The sequence below is a fragment of the Panthera leo genome, chromosome A1 (genome assembly GCF_018350215.1).
Source record: "Panthera leo isolate Ple1 chromosome A1, P.leo_Ple1_pat1.1, whole genome shotgun sequence".
NCBI lineage: Eukaryota > Metazoa > Chordata > Mammalia > Carnivora > Felidae > Panthera > Panthera leo.
In genome coordinates, this window is record NC_056679.1 from 100,277,938 (window position 1) to 100,304,903 (window position 26,966).

General features: G+C 40.1%; 1 protein-coding gene across 2 annotated transcripts; it reads right to left on the reverse strand.

Annotated features, from left to right (window-relative positions):
• Positions 1–11,823: 11,823 nt before the first annotated feature.
• On the reverse strand, positions 11,824–26,733 carry LOX (lysyl oxidase). 2 transcript variants are annotated; one of them, XM_042933812.1, is made up of 7 exons: positions 26,015–26,733; positions 25,545–25,653; positions 23,798–23,935; positions 21,930–22,086; positions 18,993–19,088; positions 18,019–18,134; positions 11,824–13,985 (listed from the first exon to the last, which is right to left on the reverse strand). In XM_042933812.1, the coding sequence occupies exons 1-7, from the start codon at positions 26,637–26,639 to the stop codon at positions 13,979–13,981; spliced, it is 1,248 nt and encodes a 415-aa protein (XP_042789746.1). In that variant the 5' UTR covers positions 26,640–26,733; the 3' UTR covers positions 11,824–13,978. The 2 variants fall into 2 exon arrangements, with proteins under 2 accessions (XP_042789746.1, XP_042789748.1); XM_042933814.1 differs by lacking the exon at positions 11,824–13,985 and having other exon boundaries at positions 18,015–18,134.
• Between the last annotated feature and the right edge of the window lie 233 nt (positions 26,734–26,966).

The following is a 26,966-nucleotide window of genomic DNA, read 5'->3' on the forward strand; positions in this document are numbered from 1 at the left end:
TTTTCTTCTCTGTCATGTTCCAGACTTGACCAGTGCTTAGTATATAGTAGGTGCTCAGTTAGAGATTTGCCTTTTGAATACATATGCTATAAATATATGAATAAATACTAGTTTGAATAAATAATCATGGCTATATACAAGTTTCCTCAGTTTATTAATGACTCCTGTAATTGACTAGCTGCAGCTCCCAGTTAGGAATCTATTAGAGGAACCCGAGTAAGAGATAGGATGGCTTGGACTTGGGCAGTAACAATGGGGAATGAAAATGGGAGAGAAGGTAATGTCTGATTATAGAGGAGAAGGTATGAATTAATCTATGAAAAGTATGAGACTAACTGAAGTCAGAAACCAGTATGAATTCTGGGCAGCCTTAGGAGCCCGTTTGACGTCCATTGTCATTAATTTGAAGTCAGAGAAATTAGCACAGCCATTTGAATCTTCATTTCTGTGACCTGTTTTTTGGCCATAATTATTTGCGCCTGGTAGTATTTTTTGTTTCTGACTTGTAGGAGCTCTACATATGTTCAGGAAATAAGCCCTTTGTCTATCGTGATTTGCAAAAAACAAAAACAAAAACAAAAAAACAAAATTCATCTTATCGTTTGTCTCTTGACTTTGATTTTTTCCCAAACAGTATATGATTTTACTCATGTTTTAAATTTTATTAATGTTATAAATGGTTTATTCATGTTGTAAATTCTTTAACCTTCTAACTGGTTATGGTGGGTGTATGGGAAGACTGTGAATTTCTGTATATCATTAGTTTCCTCAGCCACCTTATCGAACTCTCACTGTTTTTCATAGTTATCCCATCATTTCGCTTCCATTTTTCCAGGCTCAGAATTATATCATTTTAAGATAGTGATCATTTACTTGCTCTTAGTTTTTGTAACACTCTTTCTCTTGCCTAACTGGAATGTCCAGTACTTCCAGGACAACATAAAATAATAGCCCTGAGAGTGGACCTCCTCTCTGTTCCCGACATTAATGGGAATACTTCCAGTGCTGCCTATTTAGATGCAGGTAGATATGTCTTAAGGTGTTAAGAACCATTCCTCTTACTTAGGTGTATTTTTGTAAATCAAGAGTAGATGTTGAATTTTATCAAACACCTTCAAGCCATTTATGAAAATGTTCTATGTGATTTTAGTGGATAGAATAAGTCTGAAAAAATATTTCAGCCTGGTGTATTTTGACAGCTTTCCCTATGTTTTCTATGTTAATTTTTTTAGATTTTCACCTGAACTCAATTTATATATACATTTTTTTAAGTAACCATTTTATTCATGACATATTTTATTTACAGAGCTAAACAGTGTAATCTCTGATTTTTAAAATGACCTCTGCACATTTGGGGTAATTCACCATCAGCCTTTAAAAATAGAATGGCCAGTTATTTTACCAATAAATTGGCTTTCTTTAGAAATAGCAGAAGAATTGCACTTCGGCACATGCAAGCTATGGCAAACCATAGGCAAGTCCAGAGATCAAAGGAAAGGAATGTTACTTTATAGAGAAAAGGAGAAAATTGGGAGGCGCTACTTTGTACACAAGTCCGTTGGAGGGAAGTGAGAATTCAGGAGGGTGATGGCTTCTCATTGACTCAGTTGCAGTACTTTCTTATTGTCTGAACGTGTTGCTGGTTGAGGAGAAATCCTTCCTCTCTCCTGCTGGAGCAGTACTGGAGGCTTCTTCCTGTGGGGAACCCAAGGGGGTGAGAGCTCCCCCTTCTGTCCTCCGATGGCACCTTAAATGAGGTTTCTTCTTTGACTCAGTTTCACAATTCTTTTGTCTTATTTTGCATATCTGCTTTATACTTTCTAGATTAATGGTGTACATAAGTAAGATACATAGTTTTCTCTTTGTGCTCTCTTTTAACCATATCCCACAGACTCTGATACATCACGATTTCTCTGCTACTGGTTTTCTCTCTCCTGTTTTTCAGTTGCTTTTCAAATGTGTTTTTGTTTTGTTTGTTTTGTTTTGTTTTGTTTTGTTTTCCCCATTTTCCTTCTCTGCTATTTTGGAATTTCTTTTGGTAACTACTCTTTAACTTTTAAAGTGAATCTTTTCTTAAAATCTAAATTAATTTCATTAAGCCTACCAGAACGACACATGGGCCTCATAGATTTAGTCCACTTTGTTTTATCTTGCATGTATTTGTGTCAAATATTTTAGCTCTGCCTTTTGATTTTTAGCTAGAATTAGACAATATCAATATTGTTTTATTCAGTATTTATGTAGATCTCACATGCTTACCAGATTCTTTGTTCATCATTTTTCTTCGTTTCCAATGTTATTTCTAGTATTATTAACTACTTCCTTAAGTACATATTTTTCAACCTTGTACAAGTGAGGATCTATCACTAGTAAGCTTTCTAACTTTTTGTCTGTCAAAATAATGTCTTTATTTTAATCTCTTTCTCAACGATAGTCTAGTAGAGGAACTAATCTTGGCTAGTTATCTTCTTCCGCTACTATGAAAATATATCATTTGTTTTCTGACGTAGTTTCTATTGAGAAGATGGCTGTCAATCACATTGTCATCCCTTTTAGGCAATTTTGTGTGTCAGTGATTCTTTGATAATATGAAATATTTGTATCTTTTAATAGAGGTTATCTTTATGATAGTAATTTTATATGCTCTACTCAGTACTCTGTTGCTTTAGAGCAGGTGTCAACAAACGTTTTTGGCCGCTTTGGAGCTTATCTCTGACAGCTACCTGACTTTGCTGTTGTAGCACAAAAGCAGCCATACATAATATGTAAACAAATGACTGTATTTCATTAAATTTTATCTGCCAAAACAGGTGGTGGTATGCCTGAGTTAGCCACTGGTTCTTATGTTTCGACCCCTGCTTTTGACAGTCTATTCTGAATAATGATTACATTAATATATTTCTTCTTCCTTTCAGCATCCTTTCCACCACTGCTGGATATGAGTTTAGGGTTTGTTTATGTTAATAAATCTCAGAATAGACAGATGGATATATTTATCAGCTTTAAATTACATATTTTAACCCACACTATGAAAATATAAAGAAGTAGCAAACGCATCTTTTCTTTCCCATCCCTTCTCAACCTTAGTTAATTGTGCCATTTTAACCATAAGGTTTAGAGCATTTACATTCTGTTCTGTCACCCTATCTTTGTCGGTCAGGTGACTTGTTGAAGGTCACATAGCAAGTAAGTGGTTGAAACCAGGATACTAGGTGAACTTGGATAGCCTGTGTTGTTAACTACATCATGCTGCCATGTTTTTTCTGAAGCTTCGCTAATCTTGATACCTAACAAAAATTATGGGGGGTTGAGAGGAGCCAAATCATCTATAAATGTGGATGTGAAAATGTCAAACCTGCAAACCAAGTTCTCTATATTTTTTAAAGTTGTTCAACATTATCATGGTTAATTCAATTCAAATGTTATTGAATTTAATTAAAAACATCACTCCAGTAAGACCAATAAAAAAATCTTTTTTCATCCCAGTAAAAAACTGGAAGACTCACTAATCTATCCCATTTCTAAGCAAAGCACTTAAAAATTTAGGAATAGAGGATAACTCATCAACATGAAAACAGGTATCTTAGACTGATAGGCAATATTGTATTTAATGAAGAAATATTAAAAGTTAGAAACATAACAAGGATGGCTATTATTATATTGTTACTACATTTCTATTTAACATTGTACTGAAAGCTGAAGCCAGTACAGTTTGAAATAAAAGAAAAATGATAGGTGCAGCTAACTTGAAAGGAAGAAATAGAATTAATATTGGTTTTTACTACCGCCTCATTATAGGATTTTATTCAGTTCCAATGTGACTGTGGTTACAGTCAGAGTTTGGTATGGTTTGTTGTTTTAACGCCCTCATCTTCATACGAAGGATCCAAGTTCCCTTATTCCTTTTCTTCAGGAGAACCCACGGCTGTCCAGGATTACTGAGTGACCGGTTATTCGTAGGGGAAAAATCAGAAAATCTTTCATTTTGTCCCTGAACCTCTGAAACTTTTTGTTCTTCTTCCTTCTGACTATTTCCTTCTCCGTGTTGACTTCCACTCTACCCTCCCTCTGACTCTTTTTTCCCCTTCCCGTTTTATCTGTTCTTTTGGGGACAGAGAAAACAGCCCCCCAAGTGTGCCTGAAAGAACTCATCTGGCACTTTAGGGCTAAGGTTTGTTTTGAATCTTGTCTGCTGAGTGAATATGAATTGGGAGTAGAGAAATGACCCATTAAGTGTAAATGAGAGAGAAAAAAGGATAAGAAATACTCTGAACAGAACAAAATAAACACTAAGACGTAGTTCTGCCCCATTTGCAAATAGGAGTCTCTACATAGCACGTAGGGTTCTTCGACAAGCACTCAGTGAGTATTAGCTATTCTTGCAAAACTCATCTGGCTGCCAATAATCACTTCTAACCATTATCAATATTTTAGTTACTTTTCTTATAATTAAAATTTTTTGGAGAAAGTATATTTCAATCCATCTAGCTTAGGACCAAGAACTCACTACCATTTGGCAAAGGACACCATGATTATCAAGGCCATGTGGGGGAGGTATTATTACCCCAGAAGGAATTAAGGTGCTCATTTATTTTAAAAGCAAGAACACACACACACGTGCACACACACACACACACACACACACGCAGAAACACAAGGTGTTAACCATGAAAGAGTAACCTCCAGTGCAAGTCTAATAAGAGAGCATGCATATACGTGAATCTATAAAGAAGGTGTTTACCTTAAGCAGTAGAGAAGTAAAACTCCTGCGTGTTCAGAGCACAAGTACTTTACTCTTGCAGAGAGAAGAGGTGTAAGGGGAATGGACATTTGTCTAGCTTGGCTAGAAGGGAAATGCACATAAATGGTAGGGTATACAACCGATGAAGTGGGGAATTGGGGCCAGATAAAGGCAGGTCTTGAATGTTGTTAGGGTTCTTGCGATTTAGTTAATAGGAAATTGAGAAACCAAATTTAAAACTGAAAAGTCTGAGGAAGAAGAAAGCTATGGACTTGTGTAGAGATTTAAAGCATGTAATATATCCAACCTGCCAAGTGTCCTTAGCTTTCTTGCATTTCCAGTAACTGACCTCTCTGAAAATGTTCTAGGTCAAAGTTTTCCCATGATATTTCAGATCAACAGATCATTTGTGTAAGGTTAAAATTACACTTGACAATAATGGGGGAAAAATACACACGCACGATAAAAACAGCTCCAAAAACAACGTTTTGGCTTTGCTTGTGAAAGAACACAGCACCTTAAATGTCTTTCATAAGGTTCCAAAATTATCTCAAATTACAAAAAGGAGGGGGGAAAAAAAGGTCAGTTATCAAGTTTCATGTTAAATGTTATTTAATTTAATAAAGTACATTAATGAAAGGAACAAGTAGTTCATTTCAAATGAGAGACCATACGTGCCATTATGGAATTCTCTCAGCTCTTCAGAAAAAGTTACTGATTCTGGTCATTTGATAATAGATCTAGCAGTGATCATTAATGGCTGCTAAAATGAGTGCGTGAAAACATGGCGGGGAATTTTACAGTGGATGCATCAGACAACACTGAATCCCCAGATCATTCTTACCATCACAAAAAGAGAGACGGCCGGGGACATCCTGGGCTTCCTCATGGGATGCAGTTGTGTGGGGCACACTACCACCTGTCAAGTCTTCTTGCTCCCCCAGATCAAACCCAGCCCCTATCTGGTCACTCCTCCAGAATTTTTATAGGATATACAAAGAACAAAGGAGTGGATTAAATGACACCACCAGGATACAGTCGACAAAATCTAGAATGTAGAAAATTCTGAGAGGATAGGTATCCTATAAAAATCCCTATTTTTTCATACATATTAATAGGAAGACAAAGGAAAAATGATAAAAAAGATGTTTAAAAAGAAAGACTAAAAACAGATTATAATCAAATTCAATGTGTGGTCCTTCTTTGATCCTGATTTAAATAAACCAACTCAAAAAAAAAAAAAAAAAAGAAACAAGTCATGAGACAGTGTTTGAAGTTTGAATACTAACTCGATTTTTTCATGATATTAGAGAACTGTGAGAAATGGGTATTTTTTATTAATGGCAACGAACTTAAATGATTTCCATTAAAACAGGATGGACATATTGATTTTGAGTAAAGGTCCAAAATATTCTGATAGGGTAAAGTCCCAAGTCTTGGATTTTTTTTCTTCCTTGCATTTTCAAATGAGACCAGTGTCTGAGGTTAAAGTACTCACACTGGCCTCTTGTTGATCACTGAGAAAGAATCCCTGAGGACCCCCTGTAGCTAAATTGTGAAATCCTGTGCATGAGGAGAGAGAAACGGAGAGTATGTCATTTTTTTCCACAGAATATTCTCCTGAGAAAATTGGGGAGGTGGGGGTAGGGAATAAAGCTATGTGTGCCTCACGCCTGATAAGCCTTCTCAAACTCTGAAACAATAACAGGATAACTCCCTGTGGACTAAAAAGCATCCCTGGTCAGCCTGGACCTTGGACACAATCTTGGCTTGGTAGGGAATTTTCCAGAGAGCAGGTTGCCTAAATTAGGGAAGAAGCCACACCATGTGTGTGTTTTTGTTCCCATCCCTCTGACCTCATCTCCTTAGATCTCTGATCTGCAAAGCAAATGTAGCTGAACCACCGATGCTCTTGGAATCAGGTTCAGAAACCTCTGGGATGAGCTGTCACACCTTTGCACCACCCCCGCCTCTCCAGCATCAACCACACGTCAGTTTTTCTATATCCTGGATTAAAAAGAATGAATGGGGTGACTATTGAGAGATAGATGAGCATAGTTCACTGCTAGTTACTGTCACCCAAGGCTCTCAATACCACTGCAGTTATTCCAGAACACTGGTATGTTGCCGCGCTTTTTTCTGAGTTTTCCCTCTGACTTTTTTCCACCACTGAACTGTACCCATGCTACAGGGACTGTAAATGTGTTAAAAGCACAATGTAACTAATAGAAATAAAGAGTGCAATGCCCTCTCCCCAAGGTACTGCTTCCAGAGACAGCCTCTCACTGATGCTCAATGATTAACAAGAAAATAGAAGGATGGGAGAGGGGTCATTGGAAATGGGTAGCACCTGGGGGAGCAAAACCTTAAAAGAATGGCTTTTCCTCTTGTTCTTTTCCTGTTTTATCTTTGACTCCACCCTCCTTTTTGCAACCCCACTGTGTTTGGATAGGAAGGAACTAAAGTCTTCTCACTTGTAAGGATAAGCCTCCCTCCTGAAATGTCCTACTAAGACTTCATGAAACACAGAAGGTGGGGTGAAAGTGAACAGGTTGTTTAGACCTGCCAGTAGGGGAGGAAGGGCAGTGTTGAAAGGGAGAGCAGGACAGCACTGTTTCCTTCTGGAGGAAAAATCAGCCCTTAGATACTGATAATATGGGATTGTCTTTGCAGAAATCAGTTGAATGACTAGCTGGAAGAAAAGGTCATGAGTTGGACCATATAGATGTTGATTTTGTTAATCTTTTTGTTAGACATAAATAGGGTGGCTTGCTGGCTCCCAGTAAACTTCTCATTGACAGTACCCATAATAATTCACCCCTGCCTCTGGAGCAATCATTTTCTTTTCCCTCACTTTCCTTTCACACCCACGCATAAAGCCAAAATGCAGTCATGTGCTTGGATGGGAGCAGCCGGTCTCTTGCCTGACGATTCATCCTTGACTTTGGTGATTGAATAAGAAAGAGCACTTGACTCAACCTAGACCTGTCATAATATTCACATGACTGAGTCTGAGCTTAGGAAATACCTTCCCCAGATTTTCAAACTTGAGCTACAGGTTATTGATATTTTCTTTCTGATCAGCGAGCCAGGTAGTTGTGCACCCAGATTTGTATCCGTAGGCAAGAAGGTTTCCATCCTCATGAAGAAACTAAAACCGAGAGCCTGAAGTTGACATATAAATAAACAGAGAACAGGCAGTAAGAATGTGGCCTTGATGGTGTTTGATTTCCTGATAACAGCTGCTCCTTCAGCAAACCCTAACTTTGCTTTTCCTCTTTTTGGTTACATGAGCCTATGAATTCCTTTTTGGACTAAGCAAGTTGGAGATCTGTTTCTGTTACCAGAAACCAAAGGGCACTAAAACAAAAATGAAGTGATCACAACTACCAGATTGTTTATTTATCCATGAATGTTACCTCCAGCAGCACCCTAGCTATAGATTCTCATAAAAGGTTTTTTTTTCCCTAATACCATCCCTCTAAAAAGATAATGTCATTGTAATAACTAAAAATGGTTGACTTGGATGTTTGCTGTGGTATAATTCACTAGTTTGCAAATAACTCGTTGGTAACATTGGCTCCAGATATCTGCATTCGTTCAATAAAGATAAGTGCAATGAAGATCCAATATTATTTGAACCGTTTGCAAAAAGGAGTTGTTTCTGACCCGTCTCTACCATTATATTTGTCCTTAGTCCTTGGTACATACAGTTGTCATGACCGCTGAGTTGACTTGGTCTGTAAAGTTACTGAAAACTAGCAGTGTTCTAACAGTCCATATTCTTGGTCATTGTATTGATGGTTCATTCACTTTTTGGTTTGTGACTTTTCTCTCTCTCTCTCTCTCCAGATTTGGTGCCTGTTACCCATAGTTAAGCAGTGAATTATTGGCAGCAAATTATAAATATATGCATATATCCTTCCAAGTCATTCATTCCCAATCCTGTTTTTCCCTGTCCTTGTTGAGAAATATTAAGATTTACTTGAAATTTACTTAAATGATGCTATCACATATGAAATTATTTCAACTATACAAAATGAATGAACCATGAAGAAAATGATTAATTCGCCCTGAATGCTATAAACAACTAATATCTGGGAGAGGAGAGATTTTAATGAGGAGTATCTAAAGCATTCAAATTATTGGACAGATAGGAAAGATGTATGTTTCCTTCTAAAACAGAACATGGTTTAGAGACTGAAATGATGATCTCCACTGAAAGGATCCTATTTAACCATTAGGTTTTTAGAAAGCAAGGCAAGCAATGAATTTGTGGGTTTTAAGTGTTTCTGTGTCCCACAGTCCAAATACTATCACTATCATATATTTGTTTTTTGTTTTTGTTTTTGTTTTTTATTATTATATGAAATTTATTGTCAAATTCGTTTCCATACAACACCCAGTTCTCATCCCAAAAGATGCCCTCTTCAATTTGTTTTAATTAATTAATAAATTATCTCATTTTTATGAACTGGTAATTACTTAGTATGTCATATGCCAGAGTTGTCCAAGATAAATGGCTTAACAGAATAACAAGTGCTGTTTAAAAAAAACCAAAAAACAAAACTTTTGTGGCAAAACAAATGTGAGAAATACTGGATAACACAGACAAATTGATTTCTTTACTGCAGGATCTCTGAGACTCTTTAATATGCTAATATGTATTGGGAATCTCCACCATAGAGATAACATCTCCCATATCTATTTTTCTATGTGATTCTTTCTGAGTAACAGTATCTTGCAAAATTAGAATTCTTCTATACATGCTTTAAGTGGTTATTCAACCTCTCTGTTAATCCTCTACTAATACCTGTGGCAAGGATTAGAAATATTAATAAATGAGTGTCATAAGACAGGCACCTTTTCTAACACAAGGAAAGGTCCACTCTCCCCTGTCTTTGTTTCATGAGCTTTTGGTTGAATGAAGAGTACTCAAAACACTGACCACTGATGAGATAAGAGAAATCATATTTTTATTAATAATGAAAGTGTGTTCAGATACTTTGCCTTGAGCAAGCAAGGGAAGCATGAAATTTGTGGTGTCACTGAGAACAGACTACTCAGGTCTGCAACCTGCTGGCCACAAGCCTACATCCATTTTACCTGCAAGAGCTCATTAAAGGTGAATTGTGAGTTGATTTTGCAAATTGTCCCTCCAAAGCACTTGTCCACACTTTGGTGCCTGTTTGTCCTTCCAGGTTATCAGCTCCCAGGCTAATCTGATACACCTTTAGATAAGACATCTGTGATAGCAATGATTCTCTTTATATAAATAATTTGTAGCTTGAGTTGGATAAGTCCCCTAGCAGTATATATATGCTCATGTATATTTCTTATAAATCAGAGTGTGGTTGTTCTCATAATGCCTGCTGTGCATCCTTAGAGAGGTTAGGATCAATTCATGTGCAAGTTTCTTTTTAAAACATCAGCTACATTTTTATCCATCAGAAACAAGTTTCAAGCCATGTGAGCTCGTTAAACAATTTGTTAATACAAAAGGCAACTAAGCAAAACCACCAGCCATAGTCATGGTTTTAAGATTTTAACCTAAAATGAAAATCATATCATTTATTTGTATTTAACAACAAATGACCACTATAGACACTTGAAATCATTTATTCAAGGCATTTTTACATAATCTTGCAATCATAGTATAGGCATATAATAAAAGAATGTGAGAATGTAAAGAAGAATATAAAGCCAGTGTCTGGGCATTTAAAATAAAAGCTCTTTAAAAAAGTTACAGATGTTTTACAAATAGGATTCCTGAAAAATTTGGAAGAAACTAAAACTTCATCAAAAACATTACAATACCAAATCACATGTCATTTAGTTCATAGCAAGCAGTTATATATTAATTAAATGTTTCTATCTTGTGAGCTAAGACTTAATACATTTTACATTCAAGTTGAAATATTTCAGCACCATTCTGGTTTGAAGGATAAATGAAATGCTTTAAGTGTTCAAAAGTGGCCCAGGCCTTTGGGTAGTTGGGAATGAGATAGAGCTGTTGATTGAATATGCTGATTGTGAATATGAATTCTGAACATAAAAAATCCAGAAAAGGGGCAATTTTTACTTATCAGTTACTATATAGTTAATACCAAAACAAGGTATTTTTAAATTACATTTTCACACAGTTTGCTAAAGATGAATTCTCAGTGCCATGATCATTTTAGTGGACTGCATTTCCTTCAGAATCTGAATGTTACGAATGTTTGTAAGTGTGATTATCCTATGAGATTTCACAGAGAAAAAAATTGTTCATTATTACAAACAAAACATAGTGAATAATTAGATGATAGAAATTGTGGATAAAATTACTATGTAAAAATATAAAGATTTCCTGGAAACAGGCAATGGATTCTTGTGGATACTTGTGGATTCGTATGTTATAGTACTGTTGGGAGACTGAATCCTAGCCTCAAAGGTCAAGACATCTTTAATGCAGACTGCAGTCTAAATAATTATGAGGCTACTAACATGGCATATGGAAGGAGTCAATAAGTTATTTTCTTATTTAGTCCTTTTTTTCAGAGTCTTTATTAGTTGAAAAGCCAATCTCTTTCCAGCACTCCACATTCTTGGGATTATTTCTATCTCCTTTTTAAAAAATATTTTATTTGGAGTTTGGTAAGGCTGGATTATGTTTTTTGTTTAAATTTTATTAATGAATAACTTTGACCAGCTAATCACTATATGTGAATTTTTGTGGTTATTCAGAGACAAGATCCCTTGAGGTTCAAAAATATTGAGTGTTAAATCAATACTTATGAGTTATTCGGGAGTGTTTAAGGGTAATGGGAGGAAGGAATATTTACATAAGGAATAAGCAAGAAAGTTTAGCTTCCTAATTGAAACTTTTTTTTTCTCAAAATCAACCAAATAGTAGGCTTTATATTTAAGAGGCAGACATTTCAAGGATTGAAAACATAGTTTTAATTATTAGTAACACATACATGCATATAGCTATTTATTTTAACTTATTTTTTTAAAATAAAATATGGTCATGAAAAATAATAGTGCTAAAAAAAGAAAAATTTCAGACATGTACTTATAGTTGTTAAAAATGAAATAAAGTGGACCTAAAGGGAGATAATGACATTTTTAATACTTCTTGAGGTTAGGGGACAGTTGTTGTTTTTTAATATCCCAAGGCCTAGCATGTAAGCACCTGGCATGTAATTAGGCCCTTGAATGATGATGGATGGACAGACAGATGGAAAGCTCCATGAATGATAGTAAATGTCTTCTCATATGTGTTCAAAGGCCATGCTATAATTTTTACAAGGATAAGAATCTCAATGGCCTTAATCTGTAGATGCCAGTCTGGCTCAGTATTAATACTGACAGTAGTTTTGTTGTGTTTTTTTTTTTAAGCAAGTATATTAAAATATCTCTATTAGAAAAGATAATAATTTGAAAGGATCACTCTACAGTCTTAAAACTAAAAAACGCAACATAAGGCAAAGAGGTACATCAAAGAAGCTATTCCGTAGCTCAGATACTAGCTCAGTAAAAGTTCTGGGTCTCTATCAAGCCGCATTCTCTGTTGGTAAGCGTGTGCCCTGGTAGAGGAGGATCACATCGGCGCCTGGACGATGGTCCATCTCTAGCCCCTCTTGCCACGCTAGGCACTAGTGAGTAGGGAACGATTCTTAGTAGTTGGTGTTGACTTTACGAGTCTATGACGTATGATATACGTGACATAACAGTGAGGGATGCCACCTCACTTTTAAATTCTACCAAACATGTCCTGGCACTGGAAATCCCTTGCTTGAGATTTTAATACTGGTTCATGTAGGAAGACTTCTGCCTGAGCACCACTAACTTAAAAGTGTCATTTGATTTCTCTCTGCACCTTTTGGATCTAGGGGGGAAAAAAAGGAATCTTCCAAATTTTGTTGTGGCACATGGTTTCACAGTTTGAAAATAAAATCACAGCTGTCTCATGGTGCAGCACAGCCCTTCGTTGTACAGAAAGTATTCTCTTTCCCTTATTCACCAACCCCTCAAGTATGTAGTGTTACATGCTTTGCTAATTTGGTTTACACTTCAGACACACAAGAAAAAAAAAATGTATGATTGATTCCTGGATGACCTGATAATGTTCCTATATCCAGATATGATGTTTTCTATTCTGGATAATTAAAAAAAATTTTTTTTAGCATTCTTCATTTTAAAGCATTCTTCATTTTCTACATTAAAAAAATGTAGAAAAGTTGAAAATCCTAAGATGTTTTTCATCAATTTTTTTTAAAGTATTTGAGAGACAGTTGTGGTTTTGGGGACTTGTTTGTATGATTTTTATGTCAACAAGGAAAATATTTTTAGCTAATAGGTCCATATACTTAAATGCATACATAGTATCTCTGAATGTATCACATCTATCATCAGAATGACTTCCCATTCACACAGTCGTCCTCCGTATACCAGTCCCCAGAATGGTGATTCTAAGAATGCCACTTAAAAGGTCTCTGCCCATAGGAAAATTAAAGAATTGAGGCAGCAACAGTGAATGTCAGACAGGAGTTGGGCAGCTCAGTTACTTAATTTGTTCCAAAACAAAGCTGACTTAAGTCAGAATGAAATGGTACACTTAAACAGAAAGACAGGAGTTTACTAATTTTAAAATGTAAACATAAATTTTATATAGGGATGTAACTATCTGAATACATATGTTGCCATTTCTCTGCTATATGATAATATTTCTTGACACCAATGGTAATATGTTTGGTCCTTCCTCAGCACCAGATGTGTCCGTATCTATTCGCACAGTAGGAACCTCCTTTCTAAACGGATCTATGCTAAGACATATACAAGCCAGTTATTGCTATGGTTTACTGAAGTTTCAGCACTTAAGAAAATTCTCAGTTCATAGTAATTTTGGCTCATTCACTGAAATGTTATTTTCACTTTTACACTGTAATTTCTGAAGGAGCCTAAGAAATTTGGATTTCCTTGAAAGGGCCACGTGTACATCTACAGAATGGAAACACTGTGTTCATTCGCAAGGTAATACAAATAATAATATTAAAAATGTCCCAAATAATGCCAATTTAAATGTCCAAAATCCAGTTATGTGCTTGGGTGTAAAAGAGTCCAAAAAAAAAATTCTTTTGTTGTTTTCTGTTCTGTTTTTGAAAATATATAAGTCCTACTGAAGTTAATCTATTTTTTCCCACTTGAGAACACCAGGCACTGATTTATCCATTGGGAGTTTTGGCTTGCTTTCTAATACCTAGATTAAGAAAACAAAATAAGACAAGTTATTAACTTGATAATATTATGAATGAGTACAGTAGACACGTTTAAAGTTGACCCTTAAAAAAAAAAAAAATCTGTAGCAGTTTCTCTCCACCTAAGCAACAGTCACCGTATGAAGTTACCCATGAATACACTCTTTTAATACTGATTTGAAGGAGGTGACTTTGTTAGTAGCTTTGTTAATAGAAAGTGTATGTCTGGTATCTACAGACTTGATGTGTAGAGGTAAAAGAAACAGCCTGTAAAAGAACGGAGAGTAAAGCAGGCCTTATGGGACCAGAAGCCCTGCCCAGATGAGTTCACTCCAGGGAGCAAGTACAGTGTGTCCACCTAGACGCAGGGTCTTGGCCTCTGCACTGTCCCACGTTACTCCTCTCTCAGCACAGTTTTGGATGTAGAATGATGCATTCATAGGCAGATACAGGGTCAAAGCCAATCAATGAAATACAGTATTTATACTATGATCACAGATCCCCACATAAAGAAAATAAGCAGTCTTAAGTCACAGACCGTCAATTTCCAGATACTAAGTTTTGTGAGTGGAGAACTTAATCACAGTATCATAAAACTGAACTGGGCCACAGTCACTGGGTCCATACATTTTGTTTACAGTGAGGACAATGAGGGAGAGAGGCTATATCAAAGGCATACCCTGTCTTACTGGGTAGTTTTTACACACCAATGGAATACTCTCCAGTGTTTGATTAGCATGAAAAACAATCTGTGAACCGAGAGATGGTATGTCTTTAAAGAGTTAAAAACAGTAGGGATTCCTGGGTGGTGGCTCAGTCAGTTAAGTGTCTGACTCTTGATTTTCATTCAGGTCATGATCTCATGGTTCATGAGATTTAGCCCACATCAGACTCTGTGCTTGGGATTCTCTCTGCCCCTCCCTGCTTGTGAATGTGCATGCATGCATGAACTCTCTCTCCCAGTCTCACTCACTCTCTCTCTCTCTCAAAATAAACATTTTTTAAAAATCATTTTTTTAAAAGTTAAAAAAGTACTATAACATTACCAAGGGAATCAGGTGCAGTGCCACTTACAAGCCACCAGACTGACCCCATGGCTTTAGGCAAGTTACACTTCTTGATCAAGGAACTTCAAAGACTCCCCATGGCCTTCAGAATGAAGTTCAAACTTTCTGGCTTCCTCTTCAGTGATCCCTTTGATCTGGTCCCAATTTAGCATCCTTTTAGCCCAGTTCTTAACCCCATGAAACACATGCCTTAGCCACAGAAGAAGACTTGGTTTTCCAAATCTGAACCTACAGTTTCTTCCTGCCATGGGGGGGACCACTGATATTAACTCCTCTTGGCATGCCCTTCCCCAACTGCCCCCTGCAGCTCAGTCCTCTTCAACCTTCAAGGCCTAGTTCAAATTCTTTCCTAAAGCCAGTCCTGAATCTCAGCTAGAGAAGATGGCTCCTTCCTCTGAATGCTTATCCCTAGCAAGGGAGACCAGAAGCAAAAGTCCTAACAAAGGAGGCAGGCATCATTCATCTGAAGGCAAGGCTTCCTCTCTCGAGTCAAGGTCTCTGCACATCTCCCATTATTATCCACCCCTTGAGAAGTACCATCTTGTTATCTGATTACATATCACTGTAGATCATTTCACCTTCTCACATTTCCATCTATCTGATCAATACTACTTATTAAAATTTTACCTCAACCAGTCTTGCACTTTAGTTACAGTCAATGACAACTGGTTTAAAAAAAGAAAGAAAGAAAGAAAGAAAGAAAGAAAGAAAGAAAGAAAGAAAGAAAGAGAAAAATAAAACAACTCTGTGCTAGAGCAATATAAAGGTTTTTTTATTTGTTTCAAACACCTGGCGATAACCAATTCAATAGATTCTACTGATGAAAATCAAGACACACTCTGTGCTACAACAGTCACATCTCCAGACCCATTCTTAGCACAAGGTCAGCCTTTGTACCTGCAAAGTCACCTGGCTTGTAGCAGAGATCCTTCTGTTTCCCTGCATTTTATTTTACCCCTTGTGGAATTTTCAGAGTGTAGCTCTCCTACAGTTCTATGTGTCTTTCTCTGAGCCTCTCAATTCCACATCCTAAATTCCCTGAAAGAGAGGGTCATTTCTCTACTATCCAAGCATTGAATGAGAGGCTACTTGGTGGCAGGTTTGTACCTGGGTATATACAGTGATGGACAAGAGACTGCGTCCCAGCCATAACGGGACAGATAGGAGACAGACATTACACAGCAGATTCACATGTAAAGTAATTGAGAATTCCTGTCATACAGTTCCAAGGGCACACAGTAAAGGGTTAGAAACCGTATTTATCTTTGCATTAGTCTTTAATAGCTAGTTTAGGACCTCAGTGAATCCACAGTGCAAAAGCAAGAATGCCAACAAATAGAGAATGAGTGAATAAGGAATCATAAAAATTGAGAGAAATTAATTAATGTATGCATTTTACGCTATTTTAGTTTAGCTTAAATTACACTGATGTGGGGGCACCTGGGTGGCTCAGTTGGTTAAGAGTCCGACTTTGGCTCAGGTCATAATCACACGGTTCATGAGTGAGTTCAAGCACTGCATTGGGCTCTGCTGACATCTCAGACCTGGAGCCTGCTTCAGATTCTGTGTCTCCCTCTCTCTCTGCCCCTACCCCAGTGCTCTGTCTCTCTCTCTCAAAAATAAGCATATTTTTTTTCCTTTTAATTACACTGGTGTGCTAAGGATTTTCAGTTATCCTTTGATGAACTCCATACAATATGGGCCATACGCCCAGCCAGGTTTTCTGCACTGTGGGCATGTTCCCAAGAATACATTTGATTATCTTTTCTCGGTGCCGTCCTTGTGCCGTCCTAGGCTGCATGTATCTGTAAAGCCGTGGTGCCATTTGTAAAGCACAGGCTCGACTCCCTTACAGAATAAGGAAAGGGCTCCCTCTCAGGTGAATACAGCCTGAGCCACAGCGCACGGCCCAGAGCATGGAAAGTGGGCTGCTCTGAACCCCGCACCTCCTCTGGCCAGGAGCCCAGGTGTGGGGGAAAGCCTGCACAACTGGGTTTGGGTAGGTCTGGGAAATCCCACAAACCACAGACTTACGTGGGGCCAACCAACCACTGTCCTGGGCTGTGTATCAAGGAGAAAGGGGTATTAAGTGTGGGTTTGCAGTGCAGTTCTGTGACATGTTTCTACCGTGGCCCAGTGGCACTGGTGCCTCTCCCACCTGGACACTTTCAGTATCATTCCAACAGTGTTTGTATGATTGGGAATGTAGCACTCCCAGGTCGCACAGGTGATGGTTCGGGTCCTTAAGCCAGTACCGCCAGAGCAGGCAGGGCTTAAGGGATCGCGCAGGGCAGAGACCAGCAGGCCAAACTCCCTAACCTTCCTTCAGTTACTTTCATCACAGCACCACCCCTGTTAATATTTATGTGCTGGGAGTCCCTCTGAGCTTGCATTCAAAGAAGAGTTTCGGGGCTAGGAAAAGTGTGCAGGAACTTCCACACACGCCTCCCTTCCTAGGATATTTCTCTAGTAATTGTGGTTTTAGAACTCAAATTTGTAAAATCTTGGTTTTGTACAGAACAGGCGGTCTGACCTCTTCGGTGGAGTACTTTAAGGCAGTGATTTCCAAAATGTACTTTAAAGAACTCTAGGAATTTCTTCAGGGCTGCTTCATGGACTCTGGTGAAGATTGAGGAAATCCAACTGTTTGGGATCCCCCAAGGTCACCCACACTGCATATGGCCTGTTTTACATATTCATCCGCCCCAGGGGCTTTGCGGGTAAACAGTCTGTTCTGTGTGTATATCCTGTCCTGCAAACTCAGCTTTAGGATGATAAAAACCAGAGGACATCTGCCCTCCCCCTTCTCCACCATCATTAAAGGAAGATCAGCTCTAATCACGGGATAGCACAGACTGCTTTCCAGGCAAGCTGCAGTAGTAGTAGAAAGAGACACATGTATAACGCCTGTCAGTGCGCTAAAACGCTTTGAGAACAGAATCAACTAAGCTAGGCAGTTAGGACTCACGGTGAAATTGTGCAGCCCGAGGCATACGCATGGTGTCCCGTGTAGCGGATTTCACAGCGCACGACATTGTTAGAATAGTCTGATTCCGGCACCAGGTAGCTGGGGTTCACGCTGACCTAGGCAATGTAAATATCATCCGTGTTTCAGATTTCATCAGCAGTGTTTGCTGGTTAATAGCTTCCTATTTCCACAAGGCTACAACAAGGAAATGCGTCAACTTCATCAAGCAGGGCGGGGGGTTAAAAAGTGAGGCAAGTGGTCAAACTCTGGAGAAGTTACAGAAGGCGGCCATATATTTTTCACTGAAGTTCTTAAAATAACTTTTTCATATACGTATGTTGGTTTAGAAATATTTCCGTATGCCTAGGTGGCTCAGTTGGTTAAGGGTCAGACTTTGGGGCTCAGGGTTCCAGCCCCATGTTGGGTTCTGTGCTGACAGCTCAGAGGCTGGAGGCTGCTTTGGATTCTGTCTCCCACTCCCCTGCTCACTCGCTTTTGCTCCCTCTCTCTCTCTCTCTTGCCTCTTTCAAAAATAAACATTTAAAAAAAATATTTTGGGGTGCCTGGGTGGCTCAGTTGATTAATCGTCCAACTCTTGATTTCCACTTAGGTCATGGTCTCACAGTTTGTGAGTTTAAGTCCCACATCAGGCTTTGTGCTGATAGTGTGGAGCCTGCTTGGGACCCTCTCACTCTCACTCTCTCTCTCTCTCTCTCTCTCCCTCTCCCCCTCCCTCCCTCCTCCTCTCTCCCTCTGTCTCCCTCTGTCTCTCTCTGCCCCTACCAGAATATCTGTCTCTCTCTCAAATAAACTTCAAAAAAAAAAAAAAAAAAAACACTTTTTAAAGAAATAGTCCTATGAGATATATAATTGTTTGCAGGGTTGTGATTATTTAACATTGGCTTCAGAAGGGGAGGTCCATTGAGTTGCAATCAAAATAAATTGCAGGTTTCTATTTTCAAAGGTCTCTCTACCTTTAGAATGTAGTTTCCAGGCTTTACATCTGTAATATCAATCCATTGGCAGTCTATGTCTGCATTATAGGTATCATAGCAGCCAGGACTCAACCCCTAGAAGAAAAAAAAATTTAAAGATTATTTAAAAAGATGGCATAAGGTTAGAACATGTTAAAGAATGTGCTTAGTAGTTGCAAATTAAATTTTAAGTGCGTACTTACTTAAGAGTTTGACATAAAGCTACACTTCTATCACATTTCCTTTGAGAAGTATATATTACCCAGCCTTATAGAACCTCCAGCTAAAAAAACACAGGACTAATATAAGTAGTAGTACATCTAGCTTCTTGCACGTTTCATCAGTTACCAGTGATAAATACACTCTAAGTGACAGGACAGGCCTCCACCAAAATTCTAGAATATCACCAGTTCAGGGATAAAGGCCATGTAATAATCCCCTTAACTCACACAACCTCAGCTCAACTAGCCTTTCCAGTCTCTCTTGGAATTACCCTCCTTCACTCTGAGTGCCTGGATTTTATAGTGTTTGTGCTCTCATGCTCTACATTATAATTGTACTGTATAACAATTTATCTCACTAGAGATTAGAAGCTCCTTTAGGGTGGTGTCTATGTTGCATTTTTGAGTAGCTAACATTTATGAAGTATGTATCATGTGCCAGGACCAATCTTAAACATGTTACATCTATAAATTCAATGTTCACAACTACAGGAGTACAGGAGCTGTTATTATCCCCATTTTACAGATGAGGAACATGAGGCACTGTAAGGTCAATTAAGTCACTCAAGGATATATAGCTGGTAAGTGGCTGAGATGGTTTTGAGTTTAGGCATTCAGGAGTCCAGGATCCCTATTCTTAACCAGCACATTATTTATTCTCTCTCTCTCTCTGTCTCTCTCTCTCCCTCCCTCTCTCTCACATTGTCACTGAAATATTTTATTAAATTAAAGGGATGAATGTATGCCTCAATGAATGAATACCACATCACTCGAGTTGCTAAGATAATCACTTCAATGAGGAAATGAGTGCCTTCTACCGGCCTGGAGGAGGAGAATTCCAATAAGGTACAGTCCTTGATCTCCAGAATGTTACAGTCTAGGGAAATCTGTTCAAATTGGAGTCCATAGGTATATTCTTGATGCGATTAGCCCCTTCTTGAGGAAATTTAACTGTTATATTTTCATCCGAATACTAAATTTTAAAGCATATGTTGGAATCATTTTAACTCCTTGTTGCCACTGAATTTCAGCACCCAAAATTTCTTTGGTGCTTAAGATCACCTTGTTACCAAAAGAGCTTTAAGAGCTCTGAAACTGGTACATCAGCTGGCAGAATTTAAGTGATTAACTTTGATTATTTGAACTACCACACCAAGAACAGGAATTTTTAAGGCCATTAAAAAAACAAACAAACAGGCATTTCACATATTCAAAGTCAAACTGTAAACACAAATGAAATGTAGAACCTTAGCCAACATTGTCTAAATTCACTGTTTGGTTTTAGCAAAAGAGAACCATTGGTTACATTAAATTAATGAAGTTAATTTAACTGTTTCTAGTTTCATGTGTGTTGAACATGTAAATTTATTATCTAAGAACTTACAAGTTAGATGAAAGTATAGATAAAAGGAAGTTATATCTATTTTTATGTTTGGGTACATTTAAACTACATTAAAATACAACTAGTCTAAGTTATCATTGGGGCTTTGTCAGAATTTTTTTTTCCCTTTAAATAAAGTCTGTGTTGAAGAAACATCGGTCTAGTGAAAAACACGAATACAAAAATCACTTGTAATACAAGACCTGGTGAACAGTGTTTAAACAGGACATACAACATGGAAAGTAACTGATGAGAAAGCTACCATAAATAATGAAATGGGGTCACCCCAAGGAGTTGGAAGACTAGAAGTCTTATAAATACCTACAGACCTAAATTCAAATATTTCGACAGAGAGCTTTCCAGAGCGCCTCTTTTCCTACATGGAGGGAATAAACTCCAGGTGCCGTGCACAGGCAGGCGGCTACTGTGGGGCCGGAGATTGCCGAATGAAAAGGGAACCTCTCTGCCCACATATGTGTAATGTGTGGGTAGGTTACATCTTCTATTTGAACAATAAGTACTGCCTCCAGGGCATGTAGAATTGAACCTTTTGCCTCCTCCAATTGCTATGGTGTTTTAAGCTCAGAGAAAGAAGCAGTGGTGACATTTAGGTCACCAAAAAGCTTCCTGCCACAGCCCTAGAATTTACTCCCCAAGATACCAGCTGCTCATCCCTTTGTGCCCTGCCTGATGTACATTCACTACTCCTTGCCAAGATTCCGGCTAGAGTAAAATTATAATGTCCTTTTACAAATGAGGGCTTCTTATGGAAATACTGGCCTGGCTTTTAACTGACACACATTTTCCCGTTATAAGGCATACACACTGCTGAGGTCAGCACTATTTTTAAAAATCCATCCAAGGGACATCTGACATCAATTATACTGTAGTTTAAATATATATGCGTGGAGAAAGAAACTGTGTCCTTCTATTCTTATTTTCATGCTTAAAAGAGACAGATTTTGAGGAGCTTTTCAAGAAACAGGTTTCTCTTTGTTGGCGAGCCCCAATCACCATTCTGTTGCTAACTTAATAGGTGGAGGGAGGAATGGTTTTGAAGGGGAGAACACAGAGGTGTCTTTTCCACAGTTACTTACCAAGCCAGTTACAGAATACAGAATGAGTGCAGATACTGGAAACCATTCGGATTTTTTCAGAGGCTAAACCACTACTTTTCATCGTGGAGCATAGCGATCATGCACATTGACCTTCTGTGATGAGGAAATGCTTTAAGAATAATTCAGATCACCAAGCCACCAATTTCCTTTTCCCAATTATTTTCCATCCTGACCAGATGACCCCCTGTGGGTTCCCGATTTCAGGCAGCCAACCTACCTGTGTGTGGGCAGTACATGCAAATCGCCTGTGGTAGCCATAGTCACAGGAGGTGTCCTCAAGACAGAAACTCGCTTTGTGGCCTTCAGCCACCCTCCTCTGGGTACTGGCATCGAGTAGGTCATAGTGGCTGAATTCATCCATGCTGTGGTAATGTCTGATGTCCCACACAACACAGAGACAGAACATACAGAGAAAGCCATGAGGATTTTAGATGAATTCCCCACTGCCTCCCACACTTGTTTTCGCATTAAAATTGAGATCAAGTTTGAGGTGCCTGGGTGGCTTAGTGGGTTGAGCATCCGACTCTGATCTCACATTTTGTGAGCCCATGTCGGGATCTGCACTGACAGTGCAGAGCCTGCTTGGGATTCTCTCTCTCTCTCTCTCTCTCTCTCTCTCTCTCTCTCTCTCTCTCACAGTAAATAAACTTAAAAAAAGAAACTTACAGAAATTGAAATAAAGTTTACCTTTTTTTAATGTTTATTTTTGAGAGAGACAGAGTGCGAGTGGGCGGGGGGGCAGAGAGAGACAGAGACAGAATCTGGAGCAGGCTCCAGGCTCTGAGCTGTCAGCACAGAGCCTGACGTGGGGCTCGAACCCATGAACCATGAGATCATGACCTGAGCTGAAGTCCAACACTTAACTGACTGAGCCACACAGGCACCCCAAGATCAAGTTTATCTTAAAGCCAGATTCATGCTAGCTTTCCCTCCCCACCCCAGGGACAGCGATCTAACTTTGCTTTTAGGAAAAACAGACTTATTTTGAGCATTTTGCTTTCCTATTATACCCTGTTTCATCTTTGGATATTTAATAGAAATAGACATTAAACTATCTGTGTTTAAGTAGACCTTGCCATATGCTCTCTAGTATATTTCTTTTGGCTGCCAGTACTCATGTTTCATTCCAAATAAAAGAAGAGCACTCTTGGGAGGTTTCTGTGAGTTTTTAAAAAAGTGAGTTCTCACATATTTAAAACCTTTACTCAAATACAAAGGAGAAATAATGGTGTGTTTTCCCCACCACTGTTATTTAACTAGTGTAAACTTTTATTTATAAATAAAATAATTCTACTTGATCAGAAAATTGGGTGTTCATATCTGTTTTTCTCATCTTGTTAAAGGAAAGGTGCTGAGCTGTTTATCTTCTCACAGAAGGAAAGAACGAGAAAAAAAAAAAACGTTCAAATTGCAGAAGGTTTAAGGGGCATCCTTCAGAATTTCCTGTCATTAAATACCTGGGCAAGTTACCAAGCGAATTATAGAATTGCCTAATGTAAGGATCTTTAAATTCAGGACAGAACAGGCATTTACCCTGGGTTTGATACAGGCCTTGTAAAACAGAGGTCAGTCCTTGTCACTTCATGGAGTATATCATCTCTTTCTTTGCAATTGGCATATAAATCCTTCTACTAACAACTTGCGGTCTTTCTGAAATGTTATCTTACTGTAGATGATCTTGGCTGTTGTTAACAAGTTTTTTGTTGTTGATATTGTTGTTTTTAGAAATCTTACCTGTAGTATGTTGGAATAAAATTCTCATGAAGCCCACTGTTGTATCCTATAGCAGTTTTAATCAGCTGGACTTAGAGTTTCCATTTTAAAAGATAAAAGGATCTTGTAGCTAATGTATTTTCTTAAATACAGATTCCCTTGATGATGTCACATTACACAGAGAAAATTCTAAATGTGAAATACCCAACAGCAGTGTTCTCCCTCTTCTATAAAAACTAAACCTTGGCATTTTTCACCTCCAGGACCACCTGAAAAAGGAAAAAACAACTCACAAGTACCCAGGAGGCCCGTCCACTTACTGGTGACAGGAGGCCCGCCCACTTACTGGTGACAGGAGGCCCATCCACTTACTGGTGACAGCTGTGCCACTCCCAGGAGTATCTTGGTCGGCTTGGTAAGAAATCTGACGTCCCTTGGTTTTTCACTCTTTGGGGGAATCGCAGCAACACCCTGTGATCGTAATCTCTGACATCTGCCCGGTATGCTGAGCTGTGATTTTGAAAAAGGAAGCACTTTAATTTCCACAGGATATTAACTCAAGACAAAGTACAAGCAAAACCTTTCCAGTTTATAATGGCGACTGCCTCCCACCCCCCACTAGACTATCAGTTGCAAAAGCCCAGCGCATTTTGCTTATTTTGTTTACTGCTGAATCCCCGGGTCCCAGAATGGTGCCTGGCAAGTGGCCCGATCTCAGTTGTGAATGTTTGTGGAATGAGTAAATGCATGACAACTAGGGACATCTGCAGTTAAAAAGTGAAAAAAAAAGTAACAAAATCAGCATTAAATGTGTATGCGCGATCAGTAAATTCTGTATTTGTAATCAGTTCTTGTTGAACCACATGAATCAGTAGAAATGATTGCAAATTAAAAAAAAAAGAAAGAAAAAAAAAAGAAAAAAGTATGCCCTTATTAAGAACTTTGAATTTTGGGGTACCTGGGTGGCTAAGTAGGTTAAGCGTCCCGACTTTTGGTTTCTGCTCAGCTCGTGATCTCATGGTTCTTAAGTTCAAGCCCCACATTGGTCTCTATGCTGACCCCACCGAGCCTGCTTGGGATTTTCTCTCTCCCTCTCTCTCTACCCCTCCCCTGCTTGTTCTCTTTCTCAAAATAAATAAATAAACTTAAAAAAAAATTTTTAAAGAACTTTGAATTTAACATTGTTTCTTCTTAAAGTGAGGAAATAATTCTAAAAGCATACACCCAGATTAGATAAATAATTTTGTAACTTTGCTATCTGCAAAACAATGGCATGACTGTAATAATATCATAGGGAGAGCAGCGGAGTAAGTGATGCGAGACTCAGGAATGAAAATGGTAACTTTGGCTTTCTTCTCTTCCTTCCGCCTGACAGTTACAGAGGGTCAAAGTGGGAGAAAGATCCAGCTGAACAGATCAACATTACTTTGCTCCTTCTAATATATGTTGTGTGGATATATATTCAAATACTACTGAATATTTTCACTTTGCACTTGAACAGTTTTTTTATGAGACCTATCAAAACATCGTTTGCTCCCTCTGCTGGTTTCCCAGCGGCAAAGTCAGAGGATTCCATTCCCCAAATTGCTATGATTTTATTTTAGGACGGATTCAAAAACAAAGCTCTTGCTCGGGCTTATTCTGGCTGAAGTAATACCAAAACAATGAAGCTAAACTGTGGCCTTAAACAAAAGAAGAAAACCGAAGCTTTGCTCTGAGGGCTGCCACACTAGCAAGTTAGCCCTCCGTTTTTTAAGGGGATATTAACAAGCTCTTCCATTACAATATTTTTTTCCACGTTATTGTACAGTTCTTTAGCTCCAAAGTATGAGGATCTTGGAAAAAGAACATGAGATCCCAACTCTCCACCGTAAGGGTGTGCTCCACCTCCCTGATTTGTGGCAGAGTTTGAAAGACAGAAGAACCCACAGACATCTTCAAAATGTTAAACACTCTCCATCCAGGTCAGCATGCCCAGCAGACCACATTCCGCATTCCACTTGCCCCATTTGCCCAACTCTTGTCTGCATGGAACAAGAGCTGTGGGAACCAGGCACTTGAGCAGCGCCTGAACCAAGACGGGTGCATGTAGCCAGGCCAAGGAGATCCTTGTCGGTACCTGGCCAAGCAGTTTTCCTCCGCTGCGCATCTCAGGTTGTACATGGACATCTTCTGCACGTACGTGGAAGCCTGGATGTAGTATGGGTCTGGCACCAGGTCCGGGAGACCTAAACGTCACCAGGCGATGGGGGGGGGGGGGGGCAGGGGGAGAGGTAGCAGTGAGACAACCCAGCCCCCCACCCCCACTCCCCGGCTTTGGGTCCCTCCATGCCCCTTACCCTTCACCCTTCTCCCAACCGGGCTGCGGGTAGCAGGAGAACGGGACGCCCTGGGCTGCAAAGCAAAGTGGAAAGAAAGCAGGAGGGGCTGGGAGTGCGGTTTGCACCAGATTCCAGGGCTGCCTCTGCAGGCGCAGGGGGAGGGATCGGATCTTCGGGACTCAGGCCTGCCGCGCCCAGGCAGCCACGTCGGGGAGCCAGAATTGGGGAAGGGGTGCCCGGCTGCTTCGGGCGACTTGGGGGTCCTTACCGTACTGGAAGTAGCCGGTACCGTATCCGGGCCGGTACCTGCTCCCAGGCCGGGGCCTTTCGTACGTGTCGTAGTAGTTGTAATAGGGGTTGTCGTCGGTGTACTTGTAGGGGTTGTAGGGGTCGTCGCCCACCATGCCGTCTACGCGGCTAGGCGGCCTCAGGTTACTGAGCGCCGGGCGCTCTCCTGGCTCCGTCCCATTGCCGTCGCGCGAGTCCCCAGCGTCGCGGGCCCCGGACGGCGAGTAGCCGGCTTGGAACCAGTGGCGAGCGGCGGGTCGGGGTCGGCCGGCGGCCCCCGACGAGCCCGGGGTCCGCTCCCGTGCTGCCGCCGTGCGGTTGCGAAGCAGCAGGATGGGCGTGCGCGGCTGCGGGACGGCGGCGTTGGCAGCGCCCGGGGCGGTGGCGCCCGGGTCCCTTCGGCGCTGCGGCTGGTACTGCGAGCCCAGGCTCAGCAGGCTGAACACCTGCCCGTTGTTCTCCCATTGGATCCGCTGGCGCCAGGCGGCCGGGGCCGCCGGCGGCTGGCGAGGGGGCTGTTGCTGGCCGGCGGCCGGCTGGGCGCAGCGCAGGAGCGCGCAGAGCTGCAGCGGCCCGAGCACGAGCGCGGTCCAGGCGAAGCGCATCGCTCCCTTTGCTCGGTTGTCCCCACTCCGGGAGGACGTAGCTCGGAGACCAGAAAAACGGGGCCCAAACGTGAGAGAGAGGGACAACTCTCCAACCGGGGAGGCGGGCGCAGCGCGGGTAACTCAGTCCCCAGCGAGCGACGCCAACGGTGGGCTGCAGACCCTCGTCCGGTACAGGCGGCTGCCGGGACGTGGCACCCGCCCGGCTCCTTTTTCCCAGTCCTTCTTTCTGGAAAGCGACGGGGAGCGGCGCGGCGGCCCCGGCGAGCGGGCAGCGTCTGGAGTGAAGGAAGGAGGAGAGATTTTAAACTTTCTGGCACGTTTGCA

Bases quoted from the DNA above. Each gene is read 5' to 3' on its own strand.
- LOX (XM_042933812.1), bottom strand. From the start codon at position 26,639: ATGCGCTTCGCCTGGACCGCGCTCGTGCTCGGGCCGCTGCAGCTCTGC. The intron at 23,936-25,544 runs GTACCGACAAGG...TCAAAATCACAG, and splicing joins GAGGAAAACTGCTTGGCCAG to CTCAGCATACCGGGCAGATG. The intron at 22,087-23,797 runs GTAAGTGGATGG...GTGGGACATCAG, and splicing joins GAGTGGCACAGCTGTCACCA to ACATTACCACAGCATGGATG.